General features: G+C 36.6%; 1 protein-coding gene across 1 annotated transcript in view; it reads left to right on the top strand.

Annotated features, from left to right (window-relative positions):
- Positions 1-19,672, top strand: part of TFAP2D (transcription factor AP-2 delta) — a 54,123-nt gene that overhangs the window by 24,330 nt on the left and 10,121 nt on the right. Inside the window, exons 6-7 of the mRNA XM_081827482.1 lie at positions 5,590-5,731; positions 11,666-11,779. Coding sequence (XP_081683608.1) covers positions 5,590-5,731; positions 11,666-11,779 — 256 coding nt within the window. The remainder of the gene's footprint in view (positions 1-5,589; positions 5,732-11,665; positions 11,780-19,672) is intronic.

Below are 19,672 nucleotides of genomic sequence, written 5' to 3' on the forward strand. Positions count from 1 at the left end.
CTGCTGTGTTCTAATTACTTTGTGGTTCTATTTTTTATGTTTAAATTGTTGATCCATCTGGACCTTGTTTTGTTGTTAGATGCATGGTATAGATCCAATTTTATTTGTTTATTTCCAGATGGCCACCCAGTTGTCCCAGCACCTTTTCTTGAAAACCCATCTTTTCCCTGCTAGTATGAAAAGCAAGCTTCATCTCACACTATATCTCTCTGTACAAATACACTTTTTCAGTAGACTAATGACTTCGTTTCCTTAACAGTGCTGTCTGTCTCTCCTTCTACCATTACGTTTCCGTTTTTTGTTTTTATTTTATTTATTTATTTATTTATTTATTTATTTATTTATTTATTTATTTATTTTAAGTAGACTCCATGCCCAATGTGGGGCTTGAACTCATGATCCTGAGATCAAGAGTCACATGCTTTACCAACTGAGCCAGCCAGGTGCCTCTCCTTTTTGTTTTGTTTTGTTTTTAGAGTTTATAGTATGTCAGCCAAATAAGGCAGAATTCTTTATGCAAAAGCCCTGATAGACAGAGGTCTTTATGGTTTATAATTGACTTTATAGTGACTGCCTTCCTTTTGTATAAGCCACAGAATTCTTTTATTTCATGAAGGTGTACAACTAATCCCTACATAATGCTTTCCCATCACCTTAGGACAGTAGTTCTTAATGTTGGCCTGAGATTACTTCAGGAGCTTCAAAACAGGCACATACCCAGAGATTGATTGTTATGGGTTGACACCCCTACATTAAAAACAAAAACAAAAAACCCCAGGTTACGGGAGCAGAAAGTGCTGAAAAATATAGGTATAGTCTATTTTATAAAATGCCTCCACTGATACAAGGATAGACTCTATTTTTATGGATTTTCTGTATAGTTCATTCTTTCTAGCAATTCTTTGTTCCAGTTTATCACCATTTTCTTTAGAAGTCTTCACAAGACTATTGTTGCAATTAACCAATAAGATCTTTGAAAGCTTTTTCATGTGACAGATGTTTACTGAGTACCTATTATGAATCAGGTGCTGTGCTAAGTGTTTGGTGTGGAATGGGGAACGAAACTATTGCTTTGAGAAACAAAGTGTTTGTGTCTAAACAAAATCATCATTAAACTAGGGAACTACCACATTATAAGGCAATGGTTTATATCATAGACTCTATTATATGGAGTGCTACAGAGTACATTCCTTTCAGAATAGTTTGGGAAACCTATAATATATTAATTTTGTCCTTCAGCTTGATGGTTTACTGTGGCTTGATATTACAGTTTAGTTGATAGAATATCTTATCCAGGTTTGAAAATATTCTCAAATTTGCTTTTTTTTTTAATATTTTATTTTTAAGTAATCTCTATACCCAATGTGGGGCTCAAACTTACAAACTTAAGATCAAGAGTCGGATGCTCTACTGACTGAGCCAGTCAGGCACCCCTCAAATCTGCTTTCTAATAGGTACTTCTTGGAATAATCCTACAGATAGATTTCAAAGTGCTAGTTTCCCATACATATAAATAAAATTGAAATCATAGATATGTGACTAGAAGTTAACACATATGAATTGTTGCTTTTATTTAATAACATTGGGTATTGCAATACTAAGTTAAACAAATTGTTTTTAAGGCAATATTGTTACATTGACAGTTGGTAAGAATTATATGGTGATAACAATATAGCAGTACCCTTTAGTGCAAATTAGTGTACTAGATGTTGATTTTTAATTGTCTAAAGTACATTTTCCCCTAAAATACAGTAACTCTAAAGGAAGGAAAAATCCTTAATGACTTATAAAAGGTTGAAAATCTGGTGTATTTATTTCTACTTAAAAATACATTTAGATCTTCTTCCTGTAAAATAATGTAGGAACCCAGAAACTCAGTAAAACAGGTGATCCAGAAAACATTTTCCCATTAACTTTCCACTTCTAGGCTGTATCAGTGATGGACATTTAAACTTTTCCTAATATTTTCCCCTTAGTTGTTTACTTTTTGCTTTTGAGTGTGAAAAATGAGTGTCCTGACATCAGGGAGAAAATTCTTTTTTATGCTATTTTCATATTCTGTAATTTTACTTCTGCTAGCTTTTTGAGAGAGTTACTCAGTAAGAGTCACCTACCACTGATGTTATTATTGAAAAGAATGAATATTTCTTAGGGGTTTTTACTTTTTTGGAAGGGGGGTAAGCACTATTTGGCTTATAGACCCTAAAGCCTTGCACTTAACATACTCCTCTACAAGCAATAACCCTAACCCCCAAACATCCATCCTAATTCTAAAGTATGTTTGAAATGACATGATATAAAATGGCCATCCATGCTAAAGTTAGTGTATTGCTTCGGTTGTGTAAAAAAGAGGGGAGGGTACCGGTTTGTCAAGTGGCACAGTGCATTAAAATGTAAAAATGACTTAAACCTATTTTGCAAACAAAGAACTAGGGCATCTTGGGGCGCCTGGGTGGCTCAGTCGTTAAGCGTCTGCCTTCGCCTCAGGTCACGATCCCAGGGTCCTGGGATGGAGCCCCGCATCGGGGCTCCCTGCTCGGCGGGAAGCCTGCTTCTCCCTCTCCCACTCCCCCTGCTTGTGTTCCCTCTCTCGCTGTGTCTCTCTCTGTCAAATAAATAAAATCTAAAAAAAAAAAAAAAAAAGAACTAGGGCATCCTACTTCATATCACAAAGATATGAGGTGACACAACAATATTTGCCGTATGGAAATAGAAGGAAAAATGTTCTCGGCCTTTCCTAAATCACTCTTCCACCACAGGTTGCTGCACCCTCTTCTTGTTCACGTGGGAATTTTGTCCCACCACAAAGACAGAGAAGCTCATTGATCTTTATCTTCATGAATCAGTCAGATCCCCTAGAATCTTATTCACATGCTTAAAAAAAAAAATTAAAAGGGTTGATTTATTTATTTGAGAGACAGAATGCGCATGTGCGTGCAAGCATGTAAGTGTGGGGCAGGGGCAGAGGGAGAGAATCTCAAACAGACTCCCCACTGAGGGGGGACCCCATTGTGGGGCTTGATCTCATGACCCAGGAGATCATGACCTGAGGGGATACCAAGAATCCGATGCTTAACTGACTGAACCATCCAGGCACCCCTTCACATGCTTTTTTGATCCTAAAATTTCTATTTTTCTTAAACTCGTTGACTCTAAGATACCTGCTGTACAGGATTTAAATACAAATCTGTCCTCCTTACTGGATATCATGTGTATTTTAATTCATGGATTCATTTATTCATTCATTCTTGGGCCCTCACACACAAAGCTTTTGTGGCATGATACACACATTTTAACTACGTATCAGAGTGTCTTCACTTGCCACTTCTTTTGATGTAGCATCGCTGTACATCCAGTAACAATGTTACATTGCAAGCAAGAGAAAGCAGTAAACAGAACTAAGGGAAGGAAGGATCTGGCTGTCAGTATAAATGTAAATAGCAGCTGTTCCATTCAAACTGTTTTAAAAACTACCACACGGTGAGAGCTTTGCATATAATGGGCCAGAATCAGGTTTTAGCATAAAATTTAGGAGACATGCTGCCACCCTCCTGTTTGCACCGTTTCACTTCTCCCACTACTGCACAAGCGGTGGAGGACAAATATATATGTAATAGTGTCTGTGAAAATGTTACCCAAATATCTTTCAGTGACAATATTGCAATATGCAGATATATCAATATACATAACTCAACATAATGTACGAAGATGACACTGTGAACGGTTATTGTGTTAGGGGCAAGATACTTGTAGTCTCAAGATCACATGAGCTTATCCTCAGTCATGTGCTATGGCCACTGTTTCAGATTTTATACCTCAATTTTGAAATGTCTTGAATTATCTCCCGTCTGTCATTTTTCTAGCAAAAGTGGCCATCCTATATGGCATTACGATGTCTTTTTTTTTTAAGATTTTATTCATTTGCCAGAGAGAGAGAGCACAAGCAGGGAGAGCTGCAGGCAGAGGAAGAAGGAGGCTTCCTGCTGAGCAAGGAGCCTGATGTGGGACTCGATCCCAGGACCCTGGGATTATGACCCGAGCCTAAGGCAGATGCTTAACAGACTGAGCCACCCAGGCATCCCACAATGTCTTTTTTTTTTTTAATCTTTGTGCCATTTTTCTGCCAAATATGCACACATTTTCTTTCCTAATCAGTTAGGGGGATAAACTACTGGTAATAAGCACTTTAAAAATATTTCCTGTACATTGCAGCTTTATCTAAAACCGTGACCCTTCAATAACTAGCACTTCCCAGACTCATCAATATAGGGACCCTTTCCATGTAGTTATGTCCTCTTCCTATTTAGAATGGATGGCTAACAAGGATGTTTCCTACTACATGAATATGAAAATCTTAACTAAAAACCTGCCACTGCTTTGAAATGGGGGAGGGGGTTGGAAATCATTGATCCGTAATTCACAAGACATTATCTGATCTAATTCCCCATGTTGACCCCCTTCTCCCCCTTTGAATGTCTGTAAAACACTTTATCTGTAACACTCATGTGATACGTGTAGTACAATGGCTTTATTATGTATAATAGCAACATAATGTCAGTAAACATGAGCAGATGATAGTGTTCATATAGGTTGCAATGTAAATTAGAAAGTGCTACTAGGGTGTTTTTTGCTACTATTATGGGGATGACTGTCATTGTCCTAGAAACAGGGACAGCCCTTTTATATCCCTCATTACTCCTACATAGCACTGCACCTTGAGCAAAGTAAATGCTGAGTATATGTGCAATGAGAGCTTGCTTTTTTTTTTTTAAGTTTTCATGCTCAGGTGAAATTTGACTTGAGCTTTAAAACTACTATTGTTTTCAAGGTTGAACTATATTGCCAAACCTTACTTTGCAGATAAGCCATTTTTACCTCACTTCTTACCAATTTACTCAGATTTAAGATGTTTGTGAAAGGCTAAAAGTTATTTATGATTTTATTATACTTAAAAAGCATTGTGTTTTTACTAATGTACATACGAAGCATTGTGCACTGTGCTAAGAGGTACTGAAGCCTACCATGAAGCCTGATGATGCTGGTACTATGATCACACACTAGCGTCCTTGCAAACATAATGGTATGAAATTGATAACATTCACTGCTCTCCCCTTTCCAAAGTGTTTCAGGTTCTTTGGAAAGTTACTTGGACCCTTTGTCAATATTTTGATAGATCCCCTGGGAAAGATATCTGAATATTTCAAATATACTAAGGATAGATTGTAGGTCGATCAACAACAGAATGGCAAGCCCATGGAGCTTTTTCCCTCGGGCATTAATGTATAGGATCTGAGAAGCCAAACTGGGCTCGAGCCTCTAGGGAAGTCAAAACTCCTAGATCATTGTTCTTGTTTTCCCCTTCAGTTTCTCACGTACATTTGCCTGGTAAGTAGCTTCTCTGTTCCTCAATTTCTCCTCATCCTACTCTACCCCCACTCCAAAAGTCCTTTCCCTAGGATTATTTAGAATAAATAGGAAAAAATGATCCATCTGACCACAAGGAGGGATGAGGCTTGAGGAAAATATAAAGTGCTACTCTTACTGAGTTTAGACATTTGTGGAAAACTGACTTTTATTGTCTGCCAACAGGAGAAGCTTTACACTTGGCTCGGGATTTTGGCTACACTTGTGAAACAGAGTTTCCAGCCAAAGCTGTAGGAGAACATCTTGCCAGACAACATATGGAACAGAAAGAACAGACAGCAAGAAAAAAGATGATCCTAGCGACCAAGTAAGCAGAATGGGAAGTCTCTATATGCCTTCTCTCAGGTTTTCCGTTTTCTTTGAGTGAGGGAAAGAGTCTAGAAAGTACCAGTTCTCTAAAGCAGAGGGTCTCAAGCTTCAGCAGCTAGATGTACTACACAAGGACATACCCTCACCCCCAGCCTTGCACCCATAGCAAGATTTACAAACTACCTTTGTTTAGTGATGATGAAAGTTTTTAGAAAACCTCTCCAGAATATGCAGGAGTTCTTAGGAGAAAAGTATGTTTAGGAAATGTAGATTCCAGGCAAATGTGTCATTAGCTGCTATGTGATTCGGTCGAAACCACTCACTGCGTCTTAACACATGAGGGTGAAGATCTTAAAACACTATGAATGTTTGGAGAATATGACAAAAGAGGACCCAGGTGTGTGAGAGGTAACATGGAGACCTCTGGGGCCAAGAATCACCATCAGTGTCCCTATCTTTTCTGGTGTATAATTAAGCAAATAATCCCTATACTGTCTCATCTCCTGTGGTGATACTGTCGAAAAGAAAAGGTATAATGTATGTGAAAGCTTCTGAAAAGTGTAAAGTTCAACAAAAATGTGAATTAAAATAATGACAGAGATGACATAGGAAAGGGGAGCTTGCATAAGATGAGTTCAGATTCCCTCAAACTTGAAAGTTCTTTGATAAGGAATGGAAGAACTACCATTGAGTGTGTAAAAACCCAACAGAACAGTAAATGCTGCTGCAAGTCATGTTCAAATTTTTAGAGAAAAACTTTTCAGGCAATAGGTAATTCTTGCTCTCTTTATTAAAATAAGTTATGCTACATAATAGACTATTAATAATCTTATCTAATTTTCTAACTGTATGTTCAGGGTTTAGAACTAATAGTCCCAGGTGGGTTAAGTTATTTTTTCTAAATTAGTTTCTTATTTGGGGAAAACTTTCAAAGAGACAATATAAAGTAGGTAAGTGTTAAAGACGTTGTTTCTCAGAAACTGATGGAAAAGGACTTCACAACAGGTTGGCTAAAATTTAAATGGCCTCAAAATGCATAAAACCAAAACTAAATATTTCTTCTACCTACTTCTAATGTCACATAGATCTTTTTTTGTTTTTACAAGTTTAAGGGTTTAAATGGGAAACCTACCACCCAACAGTTTTGCCCACGATATTGAGTCCCATTTTTGGGATTTGTTCTGCTTGTGGCTGGCACTCTTTGGGTTTGGGATCTATCTGTGTAGTGCTTTTCTGAGAGTAACTTGGATGATTCATCTTGCCCCAGAGAGAAGGAAAACAAAAGATGGTGGCAAAAGGAGAAAAAGGGTAAAACAATGAAACGAAAGGGAAAGGACCAGCAGAGAAAGAAAATGAAGAACAAGGGTTAGAGAAAGAAAATTAGAAGGCAGGTATAAAATGTGGATTTAAGATTTCGGGATAGACCTTATTCTGTGCAAGCTCCTAAAAACTTGCTGGTAGAAAGAGCTGAACCTGGATTTTTTGTGTGGCTAATCTCCTGGGGGATCTTTCTTTCTGTTTTGCTTCTACTCTTGCCCTCTTGCAAGGCAAGACCCAGAGGGGTCTTCATCAGTAACATTTTAGTTTCTCCAGGAGAAACTGAAAGTACACGTAGTCAGTTTGAATCCTTAATACCATCTGGGAGAACTATAAAGACATGTTACAGATCAAGAGAAGAATACACTGCTAGAAGTTAGGTAGCGTCCTCCAGGTGTTCCCAAAGCATAGTATCCTTCTAGCTGGCAGGATTATACAGATTTTCCCAATATGTGTACCCATGTGACACCTCTGAATGACAGTGTTATCCCCAGATACAAATTATCCAAGAAAAGACACCTTTATATTTTCTGCCTCAAAAGTAGTTGGTTAGAGTTTCATCATGCATATTCTAAGACTTTCACTCCCTAATCCAGAGAAATCCTTCTTTTTGTCCTCCTTTCCCCAGGATGGTTCCATAGCTGCCCATCTCTACCACCCACAGCAATGCCACTATTAACATTCAGAACACAAGTACCCACTTTCTGGAGAGTTCCCATACTCTATTTAAACGTCTGTGCGTTCAAACTGATGTGGAGATTTTGTTTTCACCGAAGTCCAGTGTTAGAAGAACTTGAGGGGATTAAGAGAAGTACTTCCATATTTGTCAAAGTTATGCTGAGACGTCTATTTTATTTATTTTTTTTTTATTTTTTTTTTTTTTAAAGATTTTATTTATTTATTTGAGAGAGAGAATGAGATAGAGAGCATGAGAGGGGGGAGGGTCAGAGAGGCAGACTCCCTGCCGAGCAGGGAGCCCGACGCGGGACTCGATCCCAGGACTCCAGGATCATGACCTGAGCCGAAGGCAGTCGCTTAACCAACTGAGCCACCCAGGCGCCCTGAGACGTCTATTTTAGAGTAGTGGATTCAACTCAGGAGTAGTATTTTCCTTTTACCTAGGATCTCAATAATGTCTATTTTTAGATGATATTTGGGACATTGGTTTCATAAAATATTGTGAGAACATGTACTTTGATCCTTCTGCCCATAGCTGGACATTTGCAAACCATTAAATAATCAAGAATTGGGTTCACTGATTCCAGTTACCTTAGTTTATATGAGTAAATAGGTCATAAACATCTAGAAATTAAGAGACAGGCTGTATAATTTTTTTCTGTCTTTTTGGTTGTGTATATCCATCCATCTTCTTATAGACAATGGGAAACAAGAATGAGAGACTATGTAGTCATAGCAAATATATACAAGACAAGTAGTCATCAATGTAAGTGGATAAATTAAGGGATGTGTAGGAATAACATGCTTTTTCTGCAATATATGAATGGATCCAACATGTGTTCTGAGAAGTTTCTAATTTTCTAATAGTAAAGCTTTGGATATTTTCAATTAAAATGCTCAACGTTGAAATTAAGTAGCCTACACGGATACTCATTACATTCTAGTTAGCTCATCTTTGTTCACAAGACTGTGACAATTGCATCAAAAATCATATGAAATTCAAAATCATTGGATGAGAGATCCAATAACTGATCTGCATTGTTGGATTGGCTTACATGTTTCTCTTTTAACTCTATGAATAACAGATTCAGTTGTATTTAATTATTTTGCCAACTGCATAATTAAATGAAAGGCCCATTGACTAAGGGTCGAGCTTCCTAATTCCTCTTAATTTCTTGTGTTTTGTTGATTAACCAAATACGTTGGTGTAATTAGACAGTTATATAGGAGGGACAGAAACTGAATTAGACCATTTTTGAATTCTAAAAATGTACTGGACAAAACCTTTGATTCATGGAAAACACATTTAAACTTCTTCATTGAATTTAGGACTAAATATGCTTAACATTTGATCTGCATCAGGGTAAAGCAGAATCGTTAACATGTTTTAATTGTTACTATAACAATAATTGTCAAAAGGAGAAACACAGAACTTGAAATTCAGACATCAGCTTAAAAATTATGTCCTTAAGGACAGTGACGTAAGTGATAAAGTTAGAATTTGTGATTCACCAAAGATCATCTTGTGTTACATAATTCATAATGTGACATTTTGTTTTGAGAAATGAGTATTTCTTATTGTAGCCTTATAAATAAAATTTTAAATGAGGACAAAACTAGTCATAAAAATAATATCTCTGTAATTGTCATAATGAGATGATGATCATAATTGCCTAAGGGGGACTACAGAATTGTTCTGTTTTTAAGTCAAGAAGCTGTCCTAAGTCAGAACTAAGAGCAGCAGAATCAAATACCAGAGGTTGAGAATTCTGCAACTTCTCCCGATACAGCTTCCTGTGTAGTGTAGCTGAATTGCTTAGCACAAGTTAAATTTTTCCACACTTTGTCTTTTCCTCATTTCTTCATCCCCTTTAAGTTTATTGTAACTTGCTATAATGTTTATACAGTAAGGAAGTTGATTTACCAGCTTATAAACTAATTTTTTCAATTATCCAAATAATTCTGATATCATACCACAAGAACTAAAGCAACATTTCAACCTTTATTTGAATTTTTAAATATATTTTAATCTGGTATAAAATTAAAAGACTCATCTTTAAATAGCCCCAATATATATATTTTTTGTAGTAATGGAACATACTGATAGTCTATCAAATAGTAATTTATATTGCCAGTCTGAAAAATGATAGCATGAATCTGGATTTAAAATTTTAGTTAGAACTTTCCTAAAAAATAAAGATAAGAGTATATTTAACTCTATTCAGTAACACAAAGCACAACAGATAACGATGCCCTACCAAATGGCATCACTTGATGCCACCGACTGGCATCAAAAACTTAGTTTAAATTGCTATTAAAACATAGGCAATACACCTGCAAGTCAATCAACTAAGTCTCTAACTCAGAACAGAAAAAGTGATAAATTCAGATCAAATATTCTCAATGAAAGTATACACATGCAGTTGTTAAAAGCATGCATTTAGATGCTGTATCTCAGAGACTAAAACATTAGCTGGAGGATATGGAGGATCCTGTTTGATTTAGAGCAGATAAGGGCCATCTCTGGTTTTTTGTTTGTTTTTCCTCTCCTTATGACCCACTTTTACTTTCAACTGTGTTCACAAAGAAAAGGGCAAATTCTATAAACTCACACAATATGAAAATAACACTGGTAATAACCCTGGGGATTATTGCTCATTTGAAAAATCACAAATGGTCTTTAGAAGAAATTTAGGCACCTAATTATAAAACTCTACTGGCTTTAACTCACTGGTAAATTATTTGTGATTCAAGACATTTTGTCACTTTTTGGTAGTTATTTGTTAATGACACAAATGATTTGGAGAGAAATTAGTGGCTGGGTCCATGGAGTAACATTCACTTGGAATAATTTGACTCTCTTGTACTTACTTGTCTTTGGCTAGCTACATTGATAATTATAATCAGGGCTAATGATTAGATTTTTATGACTACCCGTTGTAAATCCAGACCAAAAAAAAACCCCTAATCACTATCACATTATCCCTTGGCTATGGAGTGGCCTCATATTAGATGATGTATTCTTTTGAGCAATTCCTTGTCTGTCCTTTATTTCATTCTTCAATTACTGTATTAATCTAGTAAGTTTTGTTGTTGTTTAAAAAAAAACTGTTTTCTTTATATGTTTTGCTTCTTTAGAATTGTATCATTTAGACTATGTATCACAAAGGCTTTGCTGTTATTCAATATATATAGTAATGTGGTAATTAAAACTCATCAGAAATCACAATTATTTAATGTAAGAAAAGCAGCAGATTTTCTCTTAAGCATACCTTTTGCAAGAAACCATATTACATGGGACATAACAATCATTTTTGTGAGGCTAATGGGCTGAATTGTGGTAAATGATTACATACTTTAAATATTAAAATATGAATTCAGTTCACAAGAGTCTGAAATCTAATGAAATGCTGGGAAACAGGATTTTCCAAAGCCTACTTGAATCACCGCTCTGAAAGAAGCCCATAACTTGATTTAAACTTTTTACAAATGTGATATCCCCTCCAAAAATCATATTTTAATATTTTAAAAAAACAATGATTAAGTGTGATCCTTTCATATAGATTTTTCCTTGTGCTGAGGTTGATCTGTGAATATTCACCTTAAAAACGAACACGGTTTTGTCAGTGCTTGTGGGCTGTTGATCACTTCCAAAGTTTTACAATTTTCCTATAGTACTTGGGAGCAAAGTTGCTGTTGTGAACCTCATCTGTATGTTGTAGATGGAACTTTGGAGGTTGATTTATGAAAGTTGACCTAGTCCTCTTTTATTTTATTTATTTATTTATTTATTTATTTATTTATTTATTTATTTTTTATTTTTTTTTTAATCTAGTCCTCTTTTAAATGAGAAAACAAACCTTTGGTAAAATATCATGGGATGAAATGAAAGCCCCATGTTAAGGGTTCAACTTCAATGATGAATCTTTCATTTTAGACAAATTTGTAAAGAATTCCAAGACCTCTTGAGCCAAGATAGATCACCATTGGGATCCTCCAGACCCACTCCAATTCTAGACCTTGACATCCAGAGACACTTAACACATTTCAGGTAAGACTGGCTTTCCAATCTCCTCAGACTCTCTTTTAAATTCTTAAACCATCTTTATTAACCCAGACATTTTTGTATTCCTGTCGCAATTCCGTTTAGAGATGTTGCTTATATATTCATATAGTGACTGACTGAATCTTTTGAAATTGCAAGCATGTAAGATCAAATTATAAAAATAACTAATGCATGAAGCACTTTAGATCAGAAAGTTTAGTGTCTTTGTGCAATTTTCAGGAAATTGTGACTTTGAAAGTGAACACTATTATTTCAAGTAATGGCACTTTTGAATCAGGATTCTGAAATCATTCTTTATCTTGGTGAGGCACATTATTGAATGGACAGATATGACACAAATTAATGGGATATCATACACTGATTTTACAGGCATATGTTAATAATTTCTGCCCAATTAGAAGCTGCAAATGGTTCTTAAATGAGACCACACAAGTATATTTTAAAGCTCCTGGAATGTGTTATTGAAAGCATATTTAAAATTTTATTTTCTGAGATGCTTTGGAAAAGAATAGACTTTTTTTTTTTTCTGGTTAATTTATGCCCTAGAGACAATGTGGAAAGGAACAAGATAATTACTCAGGTAACTTCCAGTTTTAAAGCCCTAAAATTCTAATGCCTTACATAATATTTCTCATCAATGTAAAAAATATTTTGTCCTCTTTTAACTATCATCATTCAGTTTAAAAAACAATGTTAAGCAGGGGTTCCTGGGTGGTTCAGTTAGCTAAGCATCTTGATCTCAGTTCAGGTCTTGATCTTAGGGTCTTGAGTTCAAGCCCCACATTGGGCTCCATCCTGGCTGTGGAGCCTACTTAAAACAAAACAAAGCAAACAAATAAAAACAATGTTAAATAAAGACTATTATACATTAAATTTTAAAATGTTTTCAGTACCTCTCACCAATGATAATGCTTTTGAGGAGGATACTCCCTTATATAAAATAATGGATATTTCAATGAGTTGGAATTTTATCTGCAACATCAGAGACTTTTAAATAGAATATTTTATTTTGCATCATGCCACAAGACTCCTTAAGATGTAGTAGATACATCTTTGGAGACTAAATTTAGGGTTTACCTTCTAAAAATGTACCAGATATACCAAAAATATATCTCACAGGACTTTTCTCCTAGCACTCAATTGGGTTAGTGAAAGTGAGTGTAATAAAACTGGTAGAAATTACAATGCCCAGAAGTTAAGGGGAAAAGGCTTTGGAGTCAATAGAACCATCTTCAAATCCAGACCATCATACAGCTGAGCTGGGTAGTTTTGGGGTAACATGCATTCTTTCCAGCCCTCAGTTTCCCTAGCTTTAAATGGAATAAGAACCCTTTTATTATATGATGGTAGAGAGCAAACATGACATAATGCATATAGGCTGGCTCAGTCAGTAGAGCATGTGATTCTTGATCTTGGGGCCATGAGTTCAAGCCCCACGTGGGGCATAAAGCTTACTTTAAATAAATAAATAAATAAATAAAATGAGATAATGAATATAAAGTAAGCATTCAGTGAATGATGGGTTGTTTACTCCACCACCGATCCAAGTTTAGAAGGTATGGTTTGTCCCACTGTCATATCTGTACAAATGTTTTCCATATTTTTGTATCCACACTAAAGATATTTGTAATTTTTACAGAAGTTCAATTCCAAGCTTAATAATTTTTATACAAATTCAAGTCTTGATTTAAGGAAGTTTGTTACGTTACAAATACACTCTAAGGAAGAATTTATTGTTAAAACATAGAGAATTCAGATTTTATATCATAGCTACCAGGTTATTTCCAATTACAGGTGCCGCAGCCTTCATCAGACAGTGAGCTGTCCTTTTTCAGGCACAAAACAAAATACGGCATCAATGTGTAAATTGAATATTGGCGACAGTGTGAAATAAGTAGGCAAACCATGTGTTTGCTCAGCATAGGCACAATCTGCTAATTTGTTGATACTTGAGTTAGTTGCCAAATCAATGCCACAGAACTCCTTAGAGAAAACTTTCACTTCTAAGCTTGAGCTGTGTGTTTCCTTCCTGGGCTTTGTTTGCTCTCATTTACCTCCCCAGTATGCAGAATATGGTAACAAACTAGTCTGGTATTGTCCCGAAAAGAGCTACATATATTGAAAATTGCCCCCGCCCAGTTAAAAAAGAGCTTATATTTTGGATATACAACTCTCAAGATTATGTATGGCTGCAGATTCTCAATCACAACCATTTGAAATATACAGCCATACCTTAAACAATTTAAAACTACATGGTATATCTACTTATAAAAGTATCATCTATAAAAATTTTGTTATTATTATTTATATATTAATATACATGGGCATAAATATTGTATTGTTATAAATATTATTTATTAAGTGTTTTGATATCGGGAAGTTATGATTTCCTATTTATTAGGCCTTTTTAATATTTTCCAGATTTTTTATTTACTTTGCTTTAACTATATTCCAGATTATTTATTTTGATGAGCTGTTCTGATTTCATAGTGGAAGGTAGTAGGATGATAGAAATCACTTAACTGGTGGAGTTTTGGAATGTAGGTGAGGTTCAGTGGGGTGGAGTCCGGAGCTGACGACCAAGAAAGAATTCTTGAGGCGTCTTTAGTACAAAATGGTGGTTTATTAAAGCATGAGGACAGACCCGTGGGCAGAAAGAGCTGCTGCCCTGTGGTCTTGAGGAGTGGCTGATTATATACTCAGGAGTTGGGGAAGTGAGCACAAAGGGGGTGTCCAGAAGGACTGCCATATGCTAAAGACTCTCAGGATACTGGAGGCCTGGTTATTGTCAAGCCAAGGTTGTTTTTCCCTCTAATGAGGCACGAACATGAAGACAGTTGGGAGTTTCCTAGAGGAGTGTTACATTCCTCCTATCACACGTCCTTGTCAATGGGCTTCAGGTTCAAAAGAAATTCAATATTATTTACATTTCCTCTGCCTCAGCCTCCCTCAATTTCATGTAGGGGAAGATGTTAGGGCTTCAGGAAACTGAGTTATGGGTCTCTGGAAGTTAGGTTATTGATAAGAAAGCTCTTCCTTGTAAGTCACTAGGACATTTGTAAACTGAGGGAGACTTCTGTCCTGCAGGACTGTGATCTCCATCAGTTAACCATTTGTTTTTCCTTTAGGGCAGCCAGGAGTGCCTGAGGAATGTCACATATATCCCAAAGTGTGGGGGGGGTGGGGGTGGGTACTAGCTTCTGCTTTGTCCTCAGCTAGCCTTCTGTTCCCTCATCATAACTAAAATTCACTTTATAGCAAACTTCCTAAATTATATCTTTTTTACTGTGATAAAAAGCACTTAACATAAAATTTACCATCTTAACCATTTCTAAATGAACAATTTAGCAGTGTTAAGTGTATGCACAATGCTGCGCAACCACTCTCCAGAACTTTTTCATTTGGCAAATCTGAAACTCTGTAACCATTAAAAAACTCCCCATTTCCCCCCTTTCCCCCTGTCTCCTAGCCCATGGCAGCCACCATTCTACTTTCTGTCTCTATGATTTTAACTACTCTAGATGCGTCATATAAGTGGAATCATACAGTATGTCTTTTTGTGACTAGCTTATTTCACTCAGTATAATGTTCTCAAGGTTCATCTGTGTTGTAGCATGTGTCAGAATTTCCTTCCTTTTTAAAACTGAATAATATTCCATTGTATGTATATGTCACATTTGCTTATCTATTCATTCATTAATGGATACCCCTTGGCTGTTGTGAATAGTACTGCTATGAAAATGGGTATGCAAATCTCTCTTTGAGATTTTGCTTTCAATTCTTTTGGATATATACCCAGAAGTAGAATTACTATATAATATAGTAATTCTTTTTTAATTTTTTGAGAAACTGTCATAGACTTATAATACATGAAAGAGATTTTACAATAGAGGATTAAGCAGAGTACAGGTAATTACCTGGGATAATTAGGAAATGCTTTCGTCTTTCTATCCACAGTACTTGGCACATGGTGTGTACCCAATAAGTATGTTAATTGTTTTTCATAGTGGCTGCACCCTTTTACATTCCCACCAACAGGACACAAGGGTTCTCCTTCCCCCACATTCATGCCAACACTTACTATTTACTGTTTCTGTTTTTAATAGTGGCTATCCTAATGGGTATGAAGTGATATCTCATTGTGGTTTTGATTTGTATTTCCCTACTGATGAATGATGTGAAGCATCTTTGCATAAGCTTGTTGACCGTTTCTATGCCATTTTTTTGGAGAAAGGTCTAATCAAGTCTTTTACCCATTTTTAATCTGGTTATTTGCTTTTTTGTTGTTGAGTTGTAAGTTCTTTATATATTCTGGATATTAGCCCCTTTTAGACATAGAATTTGCAAATACTTTCATTCTGTAGGTTGCCTTTTTATTCTGTTGATTATCTCCTTTGATGCATAGAAATTTTTATGTTGTTCAACTTGCCTTTTTTTTTTTTACTTTTGTTGCTTGTGCTTTTGGTGTCATAGCTCCAAAATCCTTGCCAAATCCAAAGTCATGAAGATTTCCCCCTGTTTTCTTCTAAGAGTTTTATAGTTGTGGGTCTTATGTTTAGGTCTTTAATGCATTTTGAGTTAATTTTTGTATATAAGGTAAGGTAGGTGTCCAGCTTCATTTCTCTTCATGTCTTAAACTATGTCTTTTTAAACAAAAGATACATGGTTGACATTTCCAATTAAAACCCAAATCGAAGTCTCCTGATACAGATCAAGTTTAAATGTATGTCTTTTTTTTTTACTGTGCATTTATTAAAAGAAGCCTCAATAGAATAACTTAATAGGACTATAAATGTCAGCTTGCTGCCTGACTTTGAAAAAGACTTCACATTTTTTTTTTTTAAGATTTTATTTATTTATTTGACAGAGAGAGACACAACGAGAGAGGGAACACAAGCAGGGGGAGTGGGAGAGGGAGAAGCAGGCTTTCCGCCAAGCAGGGAGCCCGATACGAGGCTCGATGCGGGGTTTGATCCCAGGACCCTGGGATCATGACCTGAGCCAAAGGCAGACGCTTAACGACTAAGCCACCCAGGCGCCCCAGACTTCACACTTTTTAAATGTAGCCCTTAAACCTGGTTTCCCAGCTCCAAATCTCTCTTGGAGTTTTTAAAAAATCTCAAGGTCAGGAATATACTTTAAAAGATCTAATTTAATAGGTCAAGTCTAGCATTGGACTTGGGCTTCTGTGTTGTTTGCAGAACTCTGAAGTTGATTCTGATAGTTAGCTTTAAGAACCACAGCCCTAGGATGTTTCTAGACTATTAGCTTTTATTTATTTATTTTTTAACTTTGGAAGAAAAACCGTTCTGATTCATTTTTAAAGTGACACTGAGAATTATATAAAGTTCTGTCTTGTATACCAACATATTGAAAGGTTTCTATACTTATTATTCTGCTAATAATCTGGGTAAAAACATGTCAGCATGGAATGTGGCTCTTTCATAATTTCCGACTGACAGCAGTAACTTTAATTTTGATAGAAGCATAAGCTCAAGAGAAAAATTAGTTAGGAAGCATAACACATTTAACTTTGAAAACAGTCCTTTGGCAGAGTCTGATATTTCTACTGTTTTTGCTGAGTTCTGGCTGGGAAAGAAGTAAGGAGAGAGTGTGATTGGATAGGCATAGAGAATGCTCTAATTAGTAACATCGACTTTTGCTATTATTTTACTTGGTCAAAATACCCTTCCCAGTGTAGACCACTTGAATTACTCCTTACAGGGTGGTTGATTTGGTACCTGAGGACTGTGGCTTCCTTTCGGCCCACTGAACATGTCCACGTAAAGCTAGGGAATGATCTGACCTCAAAAAGCACCGATAACTACTTCCAGTTTCCTGTGGTAGTTGCCATATCTGTGTGCTCTGGGAAACCATATAGCAGTGACTCTTCTCACAATCTATAGCCTGGAAAGTTGTTTGTTTCCATCAAAATAACAGCAATCAGTCTTAGTCGTTATTTATAATTTACTGAGTACCATCAAGAGTGTAGAGAACACAGCAGACACTGTAACACCTACTGGAAGAGGGAAGAGAATTGATTGAAATCTACACAACACCCCACAGATACAATTCCCAGGAACAACGATGGCAATTAGACCAAGGTGGCATGGGGCCTCACAGACAGAACAGACTCAGCTCAGACAGAGGCCCAGGGGCCTCATTTTCTTCAATGTTAGCAACTCCCCTCTTTGCGATCTCAAGGAAGTCTTAGCAACTTTTCCCTTCTTGGTCTCTTACGTTCTCCTAATCACCTTGAATCTGAAGTCAAGCGAAAGCACGTCTGACAAGGGGAGAGAATTAGACTATCTTTAATGCTCCATTCAGAAAAAGCAGTCTATCAGAAAAATGAGGACGTTTTCTTTCCTGGCACCCATCTTAGGACCCTGAAATGTTATTATTTCTTGTATTTTACAGTGGTAATGGCCAGTGGTGCAAAGATTGGGACTCAAGGATTGTCACATTCTTTAGGAACTTGTAATGCAGAGGAAAATTACTTACAAAAACTTATAATATATGAGAGATTTTGTAAGAAAGGATTAAGTACAATACAGGTAATTACCTGGGGTAATTAAGAAAGGCTTTCATCTATCTATCCATAGTACTTAGCGCATAGTATGTACCCAATAAATATATTCATCAATGTGGATTATGATAATATCTCTATTAGGTCTTGGATGTATTCTCCACTGGGTTATTCCCAGGGCCATGGTGTTTTAATCAAACCATGGGCTAGGGAAGTGAAATGATCAATATGCTTAATTCTTCTGTTGCAGTCAAAAAGTGAATTGACATCACACCTCCTTAGAAATAGACCCTCCCATAGAAATGGGAGAAATACTCTTCCCATCATTCCTGGAAATAAGAAATGTATAGGCACTTCCCAGATATCTGTATATTTGCTGGTGATGACATCTTCTTCATTGATTCTCAATGTTGGAAGGCCCCTTACATTTCCCACTCTCCTTCAACATTTGGATCTTCTCTCCAGCATTCTTGTCAGGTTGTCACCCATTCCAGGCTCAAAAACTTTCAATAACAGACTCTTTTTTTCATTGCCCAGACATCCCTTCTATCTCTGACAACTCTATCTGAAATGCCTTCCTTCCATTGAGGCAACATCTGTCTCCCTAATGTCCCACTCCCTGGGGGATTTCCACAGTCAGTTTAATTCCATTTCCCTCCCAATTTCTAAAGACAGCTTTGGTGTCTGGTTTTCTCTTGCTGGGCTATTCATCCCCCTTTTCTTTATGTTCCACATATGACATGAATTCCAGTCAACTCAGCTACTATCTTCTGAGCGCCATATGCTCGGCAGCTCACTCAGGAGACCATGTGTGTCTCTACTTGAACGTGACCTGTTTGGTTGTCTCCAAGGAGCCCAAAGTGTGTATAGGTTTGTGTTTTGTTTTTATTTTTCTCATTTTGGGGGAATGGGAAAGTGGTAGGGAAGGTAATCAGCAGTGGATGGTTTTATTAATCCTGTGAAATCACTCATTAGTGTCAGAAGAGAAATGAAGAAATTTCAGTGCAATCTCTAATCTCAAAAGAAAACATCCTGAAATAAATCATACAATGAGGCTTAGCATGTGAGAAATAAAATTATTAAGCCTCCTTCAGGATGTTCTGCCAATTCAAGAGGACTTCTAGGACCATTTTGTTTAAGAATATTCAAAATAGGGCGCCTGGGTGGCTCAGTTGGTTAAGCGACTGCCTTCGGCTCAGGTCATGATCCTGGAGTCCCGGGATCGAGTCCCGCATCGGGCTCCCTGCTCGGCAGGGAGTCTGCTTCTCCCTCTGACCCTCCTCCCTCTCATGCTCTCTGTCTCTCATTCTCTCTCTCTCTCAAATAAATAAATAAAATCTTTAAAAAAAAAA

Source organism: Leptonychotes weddellii, chromosome 8 (assembly GCF_054177405.1).
Source record: "Leptonychotes weddellii isolate Sample4059 chromosome 8, ASM5417740v2, whole genome shotgun sequence".
NCBI classification, from domain to species: domain Eukaryota; kingdom Metazoa; phylum Chordata; class Mammalia; order Carnivora; family Phocidae; genus Leptonychotes; species Leptonychotes weddellii.